Here is a 14,079-nt window from a genome sequence, read left to right as displayed (position 1 = left end):
ATAGAAAACTGTACTATTGGTAATGGGCTAAGAATAGCTACTAAAGCTATTTCTGTTGTGTGCTAGTTGCCTTTTACCATTAGAAATGGGGGGTGACTGCTAAGATAACTGTAGGCTGCCTATATCATAGCTTATATTATTGGAGAGTGAGGTGAGGGTGGGCTCTGCTCTCATCACAGCACAATCCCTGTAAAATACATGAAGGGAACTGTTATTCATTGCAGGAAAGTAAGAAACAAAAGATGGCATTGAATGCACCCTGTGTAGTTTATTCCAAATGTAGTGCTGAAATACCTCCCAAATCAATCAGCTACCATACATATCCCTGTTCTTGCTTTATTCCACAGGGCCCCTTTCCATGAGCTAGATAATAAAATGCTCTTTGGATTTGAACTGGAGCTAGGTCCATCCAGCTTTTTCTTGCCTCTGACACTATTAATTAGATCAACCTGCCTCTAAGAACTATTTCAAAATGGTTGTCTTCATGCATTTCTCATTGTTATTCTTTAGTGGGATTGTATTTTGACAGTCAGAGGTTGATTACCAGTTCTGACAGAGCTTTGAATAAGCTACATTCTGCCTGTTGGGCTGGGTCCATCCTTAATCACTGACCAGGCAGACTATTGCATGCTTTATACACAACTTGAAATTCATGTATCAGTCTGCTTCAGAAATAAAACTGAAGGGATGCAATTTGTCAGCTATCATGTGGGAAGAGAAGTAAACACCCTGTTAATTCTCTTACGTGACTGCTATTAAAAGAAAGAGGAAATAGGAGTCTAGCACTCCATTATGCTTTATAGAAAAGTCTTTCAGAAGTGCTGCTGGGTTTTGTGTGCTGTTTTGGAGTTTTTTTTAAAGCAAAACTAAAAATTTAAAAAAAAGATCAGTACTCTAGTGAGGCATGCTTAAACTGACAGAATCCTCCTCTTAAAATAATGGAATTTCCCCAGTCTGTGAAAGCCTTCTGTTCCACCAGCATTTCAGAGGATTGGGGTGGACTTTTCACATTCAGAGCTATTTCACTGAGTTTACACACTAAGAAAATTTCAGGACAGGTCAAGAGTTTCTTTTTTTGGATGAAAAGTACAGTTTTTCAGAAGATGACTGATTCGTAGAAGGTAGATTTGCTATCCTCTTGCATTTGTAACCTGCAATTCAGGGTAGGATAACTTTCTAAATCGAAAATCTTAATTAAAATTGTGCACTCCAAATTAGAGAATGCCCAGGAATTTCTGTGTTCAAGTAGTGCAGCCTGTGTTTCTCAGTGGGCTGTACTGATGACTCTTGTGTTCTTTACACAAGCCCATTTAACAGACCTGCAGTGAGGCATCTGCACAGGGAGCTTTCTGCAAGCGTCTGCAGGGCCGGGCTGCCCATGCTTGGGGCTGACATTTTGGATTTGCTCCATTTGAAAGCACTGTTTCGGCTGACAAATGCACATTTAATGATGCAAGCAGTGCAAAACTATTAATGTGTGAGCCATCAAGCAAGCTTTTGAAATAATCTGAGGAGTTCTGTCTTTGGACAAGCTGCATCCAAGATGGGAATCGGGCTATACTACAACTCACGTCAGTCAGCTTACAAAAAAGTATGTTTTCATTTTTGAAGGCTGAGAGAGAATTGCTGGCTTTTTCTAGGTTTTTCCCCAGGCTCAGAGCATATTTTTCCATAAGTTACCTCTGTCAGTACTGAACTCAGACTGCCTACCATAAAAGTTGCTTTCTGATTTTCAGCAGCTTATGTTCCATCCTGTGGCTTCATCTCTGGTCACACTATTCAAGAACATACTGTCCATCACTTAATAAAAAATATTACATTTTTAGGATAGCTTTACTTGTTAGTGTGACCCCTTTACAGTTTAGTAATTATTTTGGGGGAAGTGCAGCTTTGTCAAGAGAGTTTATCCTCTTCCATTGCCAGCTACCATCTCAAAAATCCTTTTAGCATTTTAAGAGTATTACTTAACTTTTAGATAAAGGGATTATTTTCAAGTAAATTATAATTCTCTGAAGATTGTATCCCCTAAAGATCCACAGTTATCTAATCCTTTTTCATTGAGAGATCAAAAATGTGTTGGCAGTTGAAGGATAAAGCACAGCATTTAGAGCTGTCAGTGCCTTGCTCCCTTGGGCCTCATGGGAGTGACTGAAAGCTCCAGAACTTTATAACAAGCTGCCAGCTCTAGCATGGTACTTTGTCTGTGCTCTGTGGAGGGTACCTTCCTCAGAGCCTTCTGTTCACTTCAGGTAGGTTATTTCCTCCATTAGATTTCTGTAATGCAGAGACTTTTTTTTAAAAGAAGAGATTGCTCAGGAATTGTAAAGCAATCACTATCAGCTGTATTCTGTTGTGCTGAGAAAGAAATGTGTGCAATTCCTATTGTTAATATTTATTTCCAATAGGGAAATTTGTCAGTGGTGGGAGAGAGAAATATAAAATGCTAAAGGTGCTTTTGTCACTCTTTTCCTGGATAGATCACTACAGGCTACAATTTGGAAGATGACCGGTGTGAATGTGTAGCACTTCAAGATTTCAAGGCTGGAGAACAGGTAGTGTGAAGAGATGTCTACATTATTGTTGTTCCATTAAGTTCTGTGAACACTTGGTGACTCCCTAGAAAATTTTAATGATGTAGTGGTGTGGATGAAACCCTGCTACATTTGAAATTTATTATGCTGAGCTAATTTTGAGTGAAAATGGTACCAAACTAAATACATGTACATTTTTCAGAATATTTTCTATGACTTGGTAGACCCTGACTGTAGGAGAGTTTTATTCCTTGTATTTTATAGAACTAGTTGAAATATTTAATCATTGGTGAGTGAACATACACAGCCACCAAGTTAGGAATTCTGGAAGAGCTTAGTAAAAGGCCCTATCCAAAAGACCAAAGATAAATAATTTTTAGATTTGTCTGTAGTAATGGACTTTAGAGTCTTTTTAACAATGGTGTTTGTTGACTTATGTTTCTTGTTAGTCTTTGTTCATTTAAGAGATGAAATGCAGTACAGTTGCCAGTCATTTTAACCCATGCTGTTGTCATTGCAGTGCTTAGTGGAAATGAGAAAGGACCTAAAAACATCCTGTGTCCCTTTCACACAGGCATGCATGCATTTACCTCTTCATCCTGAGACAGCAGGAGAGTCTTGCAAAGATGCATGGAACAGTTCAGAATGCAGTATTTTGATCAGAACTGCTCAAAACCAAAACTGAGTGTGTCCAAATAGTGATGCACTGGAGACAGTGGTTCCAGGAGTGTAGGAAGCCCCTGTGCTGTGTGAGCTGCCAGCCTAAACCCTCAAGTGAAGCAGCACTCCTTCTCTGACTGCTGCCTGTGCAGTCAGCATGGCCAGACAAAGCCTTTGTCCACGAAACATCCTGAAATGTTTTGTAACTCAGCCTCTGAGTTTTTTCTTTTACTCTGTTATTTTGCCAGTCTTACAATTTATAATATTGTGATTTTAATTTTTCTTTTGTATTGTATGTTACCTTTTTGTAACAAAGAAGTGTCTGGCATTTTTTCTTTATTGAATACATCTTTCCAAAAGTGTATTTATCCTCATTGCTATGCTGAGGTTTACAGTGATTGTATATTTTTGCTCTCAGAATTTGTTATGGTAGTCAAATATTTTCTGTTTTTTTCCAGTTGTGGTGTGATGAGTTAAAAGGGGTCCACAGTTTTTCCAGAAGTGATCCAATTTATAATTTTCCACAGCTGGCAATGGATGTGTCATATAGCTGTTCTGGCTGCTTTCTCCATTTCAATTATAGAGGGTTCCTATATTTCAATTTTATTTTAGTAGTTTCACTTTGTCTGCTATTTATCAGAATTTCTGTGCAAACTTTAACTGCTAGTGACATCTTTAAAGCACTGTAATTATATAATGCTTCAGTCCTTTAATATACCATGCAGATGTAATTTCTTACAGTTTTAGCAGGAGGAGTGTATGATCCATGCTTTTACTACTAAAAAATGTTAGACAGCAGAGGTCCACAGAGTCTGTCAAACACTGGCCTGAAATAAAGCAATTCTCACTCTGTTTAATTGGATTTTTTGTAAAACAATCTTGGGGTGTGAGAGCATACTGTGTAATCTATACAGATATGTGACTTTTAGTTTAATATGAGATGTATCACAGTAATTTTAAAACTTGAGAGGGTGAGCAACTCTCTCCTTACCCACTGCCTCAATGCACCTGGTCAGGTCACATGTTCCTCAGATGAGTGTGTTACAGTATAATGTTCAGTATAATTCAATATCATACTGTAGCATTTAGTGCTTAGGATAAACAGCTCTTATATAAAATTGAAAACAGAGAAAGTAAATGGCATCATTGCTGTTACTGAGCCCTTTAGAGAGCACTGTGTCTTTCTCTGTCAGCCAGAGAGGAATGGAAGCTTGCAGGCATCCAGAGCACTGCTGTACCCTGAGGTTCTGAAGGGAATTCTGTAACTGCTGGGACTTCTTTTTCTGACTGACAATTTTGTTATCAAACACAAATGGGAAAATATCCTCTTGATGTGGGAGAATACAATTGCTACTCTGACCTCTAGTCCCATGAATTTCATACTGCCTAGCCCTGAGTTAAATCCATTCTGCAGGTTATATTTAGGAACTTCTTTTTATATGTGAATTAAAGTAACTATATGCTTTATAGAAAAGAGTTCAGAGTAAAACAAAAATAAATACTGGCTGAACACAGCTCAGATCTCTCTGTGTGATGTACTGTGGTATATCCATATCTTAAGGTAACATTTAAATGAAAGCAAAGTTGATCTATCAGCAGTATAGTTTTGAGTGGACATTTGGTTGGGGAAAATGATTCCAGAAACACCATTTCTTTTAATGGGCCCTCCTTGTCTCTGATTTTTTTAGCCTTTAATAAACCTTTGAAAGCTTATTTCTGTATGCTGGTACTTCATGTCAGTGTGAAAAACCAGAACATTTTTTTTTTAAAGTACAGAGTAAGAATTTCTTCTTGCCTTTCAAAGTCTCTGTTATACATGTATATGTTTACATCTACCTCTAAAGTGTAATTGCCATATTGTATACAGCATTTGAGTCAATACCAGAAAACAAAGCATGTTTCTTCATATAACCAAATATACATTGTACTCACAATAGTAACTCTTCTAGAAAATAACTTTCAAATTATGTCAATTTTGTGAGCTGATCTTAAGCTTTTTTCCTGTCCCTTCACTTCTCTTTTCATCCTTCTAGATTTACATTTTTTATGGCACTCGGTCAAACGCTGAATTTGTGATCCACAGTGGTTTTTTCTTTGATAATAATTCACATGACAGAGTGAAAATAAAGCTTGGCGTGAGTAAAAGTGACAGGCTGTATGCTATGAAGGCAGAGGTCTTAGCTCGTGCTGGTATCCCAACGTAAGTAAAACACAATGCCATGGCTTTTTCAAAACATTTCCAAAGTCTAGAGTGTCCAGGAAAGCATATATGGAGCTCTTTTGTGATAATTTTCTTAGGTGTTATATTTCTCCTGTTTGTATAGCAAATTAAAGTTATTGTAATAATATTTACAGAAGTTCTCTGAACTATGTTACCATCTAATTTGAACCATATATAAGGAGAAAAGCCTTTGCTTTAATAACCATTTGAACAAAAACAGAGCAAGGATTAATTTGAAGCAATCTGTGGCTTTACTTTCTTTCCTATCCCTTGTAGACATACTACAATGCTCAGTATGTGAATCACAGCATTTTCCTTTAGTCATTTCAGTCCAGAGGGTACTATTAGAGCAGCAGACACGAAACATTGCATTTTCATGAATTTATTATGAAAGCTGTGTAAAATAATTTTAAGTGTAAAATAGTAGAGATAATCATTCTTTTCAGATACAAGTTAGGGAAGCTTTTCTGTTTGAGCTAATATTACCTAATTTTTTTAAGTTACTTTTGTAGCAGTGCATTTGTTGTATACTTTATGGTCTTTTATGTTAAAATAAGTTAAAAGGTATGACAATTGGACTTGTATTTAGTGTTGTTATTTGATTGTTTCTTTTATTAGTTCAAGTGTTTTTGCCTTGCACTCCACTGAGCCTGCAATCTCTGCCCAGCTTTTGGCTTTCCTTCGAGTGTTTTGTATGAGTGAAGGTAGGATATTTTATGAAGATAACCTAATTTATGTTTGTCTTGTTGGGGGGATTTTTGATTTTTTTTTTTTGTTAATGTAGGAATGGGATAGACATTTATATAAAACATTAAGATGGATGATCAGAAAAGTTGAGAAGTTAAAAAGTGATCTATAAGCTACTGAGAACCCCAATCTTTGTCCATGTCATCTGATGGAATATTTCAGTAACTCTGAAAGTATGAGATGATACAATTTTTTAATTTCTTTTAATCTCCCAGACTCTGGTGAATGAGTGAGCTTTGGAGTTGGATCTCTAGTTTTTAGGTTTCAAAATAGTTTGCAGAACAAGATCCTGCAAGACCTAGGGGTTTACATGCTTAAAATCACAGCATTTTAGTCATCACCACTGGAACAATTTATGTATGAAACTGGAATATTCTATACTATAGAGGAAATATGGAAGAGACATTTCAAAGTTGAGTATTTTCAATATTTTAGTAATTTGTGAACTAAATATTCAATATTTTGGTAATTGATAACCTAAAATTTCTGTATTTGCAGACTGTTTTTCTAGTGTTTCTCTTCTGTTACTTTTATTTGTGGGGCAAAATATGTGTACATTTAATAAATATTCACCTTATTTGTGCATGTGAAACTTCTCATTAAATGCTCATAATAGCTCCTTGTTGGTTAAATGCAATTTTGAAGGTTATGGATGTGACAGTTTGTCATGCCAGTGAGAGAACTCCCTTGCAGTTAGGAATACTGTGCAGATGATGTGGATTTTTTGTGCCAGCAGGAATACTGAAGTAGTTGAGTTTCTGCATGTGGTCTCTTTGCTTTCTTTAATAAAAACAATGTAACTTGGTGTCATGCCTTCATTCCCTCTTGTCATCCATCTCTTAGAACTTACTAAGAAATTAGAATATACTGGAACAGTTCAGTTGGAAGGGACCTACATCCATCTCTTGCAATTGCCTCTTCTGGGAAGTAAATTCAATGGAAGATAATTTTAGGATGCTGATGAGGGAGTGAATTTTGACTTGGAGAGGAAAATATAGCTAGTGAATGCTTTAATTGCATTTCTTGGTATATGATTGTGCTCACTTTATTTACATGTCTTAAATAGTGTTTAAGAAAACTGTTTATTGAGAAACTACTTGCAAGCTCTTGGTGAAGTTTGTCATAACAGTTTTGAAGGAGTCAAATTTATTAATTAAAACTTAAATGAAATTTGTGTAATATCAAGGAACTCATTAAATGTTTTCTGCTCTTGAGTTTTGATGGATGTCTTTTCTGACCACATGTAGGAAGTTTCTGCTACTGAAAAAGATTATCAAAACAATAGGAAAAAGAATTCCATTGCTATTTGCATGCTCTTTGGCCTCTTCCTTTTATTCTCAAAAGGTTCATTGCACTCTTTACAAATTTACTCCCTTTCATTTATGAATGATTTTACAAAGCATTCTGTTTCACTGACAGAGATTTATGCTGTGTATGAGAGGCTGTGATGTCTAAAGTATCTCCATTTCCAGCTGGAGAGAAAGCCCATTTGCTGCTGACCTGAAGACTTGCAGTTGTCTCTTTGAGGCAAATCCTAGAAAAAAAGCAGCATATCTGATAATTCTTATTTGAGGAGAGGGTTATTTTTTGCTAGCTGCTCAAAGATATACGATTGAAAATAAATCTTTCTGCAGTTTGTCAACTGACAAAGTGAATGATGAGGTTGTTTTTTAACAGATTGGTTTTATACTTATTGCAGAAGAGCTGAAGGAGCACTTGATAGGTGAGCACGCGATTGGCAAAATCTTCACTCTGGGGAACTCAGACTTTCCTGTTAGCTGGGACAATGAAGTTAAACTTTGGACATTCCTGGAAGCCAGAGCATCCCTTCTTTTGAAAACCTATAAAACAACTGTGGAGGTAAAATCATCATTATGTGTAATTTAAAAGTCTGAGTTCTTCTGTGCATTGTGATTGTAGGAAAAGATATTTTGTCCTCCATCTTGTCTTTGCCAACTTCAACCTGAATGTTAGTACCTAATTCATTCTGTACTTTTTAAGTGCAGAAACAGTTTTGCATTATCTAAGGAAAATCAAATAAGGTTGCAAAAAAGGAAACTTTGTTAATGTAATTTTGTTAATGTATTTTTCCTTTGATTTTCCAAGTAGAGACTACTTGCTTTTTTCTCTGCAAATAAGATGGGGAATCAGTTTCAACTTGTAGTCTGTTAGTTGCATTCTCCAGACTGCAAAGCAATGTGCTCCTATTGCAAATGTATAAGTGAACCTACATGTTGCATGTATTTGTGAAGTAACCTGACTTTGCCTGTCATGCAGACTGATTGATGTGCAGAAATGTTGGGCTTTTTGTGATTTCATGACAAATTTCACTGGGACTCCTTGCAGACCCCCTCATGTCCATTTGGCTCTGCCTGGAGTCACTCCTGCTCAGAGAAAGAGACGAGGTGAGGGGCTCTTTGGTTGTGTGAGGTGTCAGTAGCAGACCTGATTTTTCTTTCCCACCAGGTGGATAAGTCCTTCCTGGAGACCCATGACCTCACCCCACATGCGACAATGGCCATCAAACTGCGCTTGGGTGAGAAGGAGATCCTGGAGAAGGCGGTGAAGAGCGCGGCTGCCAGCAGAGAGTATTACAGCAAACAAATGGCAGACGGAGCTCCGCTGCCCAAGTATGACAAGGGCCATATTGCCTTGTTGGAGAACACTGTGGCAGACTCTAGACTCCCTATTGTCTTGAGAAACCTGGAAGATGTGGAAGAGCAAGGGGACTTAAAGATTGATGAAGCCATTGATGCTGAAGTCACAGAGAATGGGTTTGTAAATGGTGAAAACTCTTTATTTAATGGGACCAAATCAGAAAGTGAAAATCTTAGTAAAGAGAAAAGCAACAGAGGGACTGAAGATGCCAAAGAATCTTCTTCAGAAAGTACTGATGAGGTTAAAGAATAGTCCTAAAATTTTACTTTCTTGTGAAATTAAACTAGCTGAAGTTTATCAACAGTGCATTTATGTTGGTGTGTTCCTTTGTTAACATTTCTCTTTCTGCAGAGAAAAATGGTTTTGCTGCTTTATATAAAAATGAAATTTTAAGTTATTTAAAAGATTTAGCATCCCTTTTCAATTAAGATTGCCATCTTGCTTTCAGGCAAAAACTGGGGAAAGAGGTGCCTTTGGAAGATTTTGCAGCCCTTTGTTGAACCAAATGTATTTTCTTCCTGGGGAAGAATTAAGCTCTTCTATCTGCTGTGCGTTTGTTGTTCTGTCACTCTGACTACCGAAATTAAAAGCTTGCTCTGCCTCCTGCCAAGAAAAGCAGAAGGCAGGACTGACTCGGTATTCAGCATGAAGGTAGGGGAGCAATACAGCAGAAAACTGAATGAGAGGATCAGAAACTTGGGAGACTGGAGGAAAACCTGTTTAAAATCAGGTGTGCCAGTCCAGAAAAAGGTAAGGTGGCAACCTTATGATTGGTAGTTTTAAATGTCAATGAGAATCCAAATTGTATACACTTAAAGTGATCTCTGAAGATTTCAGTTTACTTTGTCTTTTGTTTACTGCATAAAATATCTTTCTTCTTCAGTCAGAGTTAGGCTGCTACAATACAACATTCATGAACTTTTAAAGGCTGACTACTTTTTATCTCCAGGCAGTTTTTATTTACAATGTTGGCAGAGCTACTGGAGATTTTGCAAGCAGATAGGCCAAGCCACAGCTTTAAACTGATCAAAGTGAGGTCACTTCCCAGCTTCTTCAGGTTTTCACAATGAGCTAGAGATTTTCAAAGCTACACTTTTGACTAAACCATTATTAAAAGGAAAATATTAATAATGTTCTTGTCTGCTACTCCTTCATTTCTGTCTTGTTGAATGTAGCATTGAATTCACATGGTTACCTGATCTTACTCAACTTTATCTTTTGGTTAAGATATTAATTGATCCTGCTTCCTCAAAGGAATGGCAATCAGGTTTATGTATTTTTGGCCCAAGTCCAAACCACAGCCAAGTCTGCAGTGGTTTTTGCCATTTAGATTGTGTCTTCATCTGATGCACATTTCTTGCGATACTGCCACAACTTAAGCAGGTCTACTGTCACCAGCAGTTTTGGTCACTGTCATAGTCCATGTTTGAACTTCTGGGTGGAAACCATACAGTCCTAGCACTGTGCAATATCAGAACAAGGGTAATTCCATGGCTTGACTTTGAAATTACCAGCCTGTTAGGAGGAGAGGAGGGCAGAATATTTTTATTTTGTGGATCGATTCAGAGGAGTGTAAAGTGGTTTCAATCCATTCTCAATATTAAGGACCTTGTCTTTTACTTTTGTATCCTTAAGTTCATCATGATGGATAGAATGGAAAACTTGGACAGTTGTTTAAAAGTCAATAGAGGTTGCAAACTGCTCATCGAAGATCAGTTGCAGTAAATCGTCTTCTGGCACATTTGTAGTTTTTTTAGCCTTTGCTTCTTTCATACTGCAACCTGGAACATGTGTTTTTGCATCAATCTTTGGTGCAATACACATTTAAATAGTGACCTTCTTTCAGGTTGTCATAGAAGTTCTGGTGTTCAGCTAGTATCAGTGTGGGGAAAATAGAAAAAATAGTTTTTTAAAAAGTATTTCACTAAGAATGGCATGTTGCCATTGCACCTTGGATATTGCTTCATCACTAACAAGATGCTGGACCAGTATTTTTGTAACTATATGCTGCCTTTGGTAGAATGCCATGGAATTGTTGTCTTGACAATTTAAATGTCATACAAGAGTCATTACGTTTTGGTTTTTATTAGGACCAATACTCCACTTCTGTTTCTGCCACTTACATTGCACAACATTGTACTAGATACTATGATGCAATTCTGAAACTAGCCTTCCCTGAAAATTATAACTGTAATTCAGAATTTAAATGCTTTGATTCAATCTGATACACTGTATTTTGTTCCAGTATTTGCTAATATCTATGGCTTAGCAAAGCCTGTGGTCACCACAGGACAGAATGTGTGGGTTTTCTTGAATAAAATATAGTTCTACCATGTCTTCACTAGTGAGTGTAATATACTAACAAAACCTCTACCTGATACTGACTGCTGTATCTTTTGGGGTCTGTGGGGAGAGGAATTATCTGTCCAGGTGTACAGATGAAGATTAAAGGACAAATAGCTGGGGAAAAAACCAAAAAAGGATTCAAGTAAAAGAAAGGGAAAGTGTTCTACTGAGTGCATGGTCAAATTCTTACTCTTCACCTGTTAGTGTTATTTAGAAAAATATGCTACACACAATAAAAATAGTGAGTAATCTAATTTTGTAATTTGCATTTTTCCTCTATGCATGTAATGGTTCCTTCAGAAGCACTAACCTAAAACTTAAGCTTTTGAAAACTGAGGTGAAAACAAAAAAAATTGGCACTGATGAGCCCTTATTACCATCTGTCATGAAAACAGACCTTTCAAAGCATTTTAAAGTTAACTTTCTTCATAATGTTTGGTTAAGAGGCTGTTCACACTAATCCCAGGCTAAATGCCAAATCTTGCTTCTGTTTAGCTATCTAAAGTATTCCTGTAAGAAAGACATCACTTGCATTTCTCGGACTGTTCTCCAAAAGCAAAACAGGGGGAAAAAAGCCTTTTGAATTTTACATGAACCTACCTACTGATGAATCATTTCCCTAACAACCTGTAACTAGTTTGGGTCCGTGCCACGAGGTGATGTCCATATTTCCCTCTTGATAAAGTCAAATATACAAAATTGAGCAACAACTGCCAGCCTGAAAAATGTTTTTAAAGTGTAAATGCAACTGTAGCTTAAGTGCTGTCATGAGTGAAGGAGAAATGAGAGCCTTCTGGCTGGGGAGGTGGGATGGTTTTTGTTCTTGGCTAGAATATTTATTCTTTGCCTCAGACATCATTATAAGGTGGCACGTACAGAAAATCTGTGCAGCCCAACAGTAGATGCCTTCTTGAGGCTGATTTGCCTTTAGGGAGAAATGATCATCATGGAGTCATGAAACTCACATGATTCAATGGTATTCTGGAAGATTTAGTTTACAAAATCTCCTCTAGTTCACACGTTTGAAACCAGTATGCAGTATCTACTGCTGCCCCTTCTCTCTCCCTCCCTAGTTGTATAGAAAGGCATGTGAAGTAATTATGAAACATCATTTGAAGTATTTTAATCAGACAAAAGAAAGGTGCTCCCAAAATCTTTTCTGAAACTCAGTCTAGGTATTTCTTATACTCTGTTCTAAACAGGAGTTTTCAGTAAAAACATTGCCCTCCCAAATTTATCTGATGAAGCAATACCCATCCCTTTTCCTCTAGAAGATTTTTAACTGATCCTTGTTGAAGTCAGATATTTCACGTAATTACCATCTATATTTAATAGTTTCTATCGAGTTTCCTTCTTTGCATGCACTGCATGCTGTGCAAAGTACAGCACATAAATTGGTGACTCACGGTTAGGAGAGCTTTCTTAGCGTTTCCTGGGTTCTACATCTATTTCCTAACAAATGCCACAAGTTTGGAAACCATGTGGAGGATTTTTCATTTAAAATTAAAAAAAAACCCTCTCAGTCCATAATTAAGAAAAAAGCAAACCACAAATGGTCCTGGTTTTTGGATCTGGTGTAATTTGTAATCATGGAAGATTAAGCTAGGTAGGGGAAGAAACTGAGGAGGTGTCCTTTCCTAAGTGGAAAGGAGGAGCTGGACAAGTGAACAACAGCTGGTTTGTCTAGCTACCAGTTTGTCCCCTGCCAGGGAGGCAGGGGTTGCTGTTCTGAAGAACAGGAAGTTCAGGAATTATTTCAGTGCATGTTCAAAATCATCTCAAATTAGTTCTGTAATTACTGTGAAATTTCACAATTAGGCAAGGGCTTCACTATGGATCACAAACACACATGGATCACAAAGAATTGTGTTGAACTGGCAGTGAAGAGCAGATGTGAATGGCTGCTGCCACTGAGACTTGACTTTGCTTCTTCAGAAAGGTGCTTAAAATCTGCAGGAGTATAGAGGATAGAATCTTGCATGTCAGTAATGTTGGTTTCAGAACTGAGTCGCCATTACTTAAGCACAGATTCAAACACCATCAGAAGTAGATAACTGAACTTAAACAGTGGTATTTTATGTAAGTTTGCTGTTTTTAAAAAATGGGCTAACTTGCCAGCCCTGAGTGCACAAGTCAGTTGTCCTTTGAATAGGATTAACAGGGGCAAAAAGCAAATTTCTCTGTAACATCCCATGCATGGTAAACACCAAGAGTAGCTTCATTCCAGCTTGCAGCCTTATTTCACTTACACCTGGTTCTGACCAGGTTCCCTCTTGCTTTGTGTTCAGCTGGGGCAACCTGCCTGTGCCCTAGATGCTTTTCTGTCTCTGGAGAAGTGTGGACTGTCCTCTTGGCCAGTTCAGCAGTGTTTGACATGGTGCTGTGGAAGTCAGTAGATTTCATGTTGTACTGCTACCTTGGACCTATGCAAATGGAGCATTCATTTCTGTCTTTGAGCTTGCTTTTTGCAAATGCTCTTTGATTTAAATATGCTGCGGTTTGTTGTCGAATTCACAGAAGTTGCCTGTTCCTCCTGTGTAAGGCTGAATTTTGGAAACTGTGTAGGTGTCCTGCATCCAGCAACTGCTTTATGATATGGGTTTAAGGGAAATTCCATTGCCTTTGCTGTATTCCACACTGTTCACTGCTTTCAGTAATGTTAATACCTCAGCCATGGCTCCTAATTTCAGCACTACTGAGTGGGCTTGTACACAGATTTGTGCTCCAAAGGTATGAATAATGTGCTTTAAAACTGAATCTCCATGCTGAAACAGGCATGCACAAACAGCCTCCTATGAACTGCAAAGGAATTTTTAGATTGCCTTGAATATCTATAAGTCCCACTGCCTTGCAGCAATTAATTCAAGTGATTGGATGCTAGGAATGGTTTATTATAATTGCACACAGGTAGTAATT

General features: G+C 37.5%; 1 protein-coding gene across 1 annotated transcript in view; it reads left to right on the top strand.

Moving 5' to 3' along the window:
• Window positions 1-11,491, top strand: part of SETD3 (SET domain containing 3, actin histidine methyltransferase) — a 62,247-nt gene extending 50,756 nt beyond the window's left edge. Inside the window, exons 9-13 of the mRNA XM_054275818.1 lie at window positions 2,478-2,552; window positions 5,225-5,391; window positions 6,031-6,116; window positions 7,859-8,019; window positions 8,626-11,491. Coding sequence (XP_054131793.1) covers window positions 2,478-2,552; window positions 5,225-5,391; window positions 6,031-6,116; window positions 7,859-8,019; window positions 8,626-9,069 — 933 coding nt within the window. The 3' untranslated portion in view covers window positions 9,070-11,491. The remainder of the gene's footprint in view (window positions 1-2,477; window positions 2,553-5,224; window positions 5,392-6,030; window positions 6,117-7,858; window positions 8,020-8,625) is intronic.
• The last annotated feature ends 2,588 nt before the right edge of the window (window positions 11,492-14,079 follow it).

This window comes from Melozone crissalis, unplaced genomic scaffold (genome assembly GCF_028551555.1).
Source record: "Melozone crissalis strain CALT ecotype California unplaced genomic scaffold, PUWL_Pcris_2 ptg000018l_1, whole genome shotgun sequence".
Classification (NCBI taxonomy): domain Eukaryota; kingdom Metazoa; phylum Chordata; class Aves; order Passeriformes; family Passerellidae; genus Melozone; species Melozone crissalis.
This window is presented reverse-complemented; position numbering and strand designations above follow the sequence as displayed.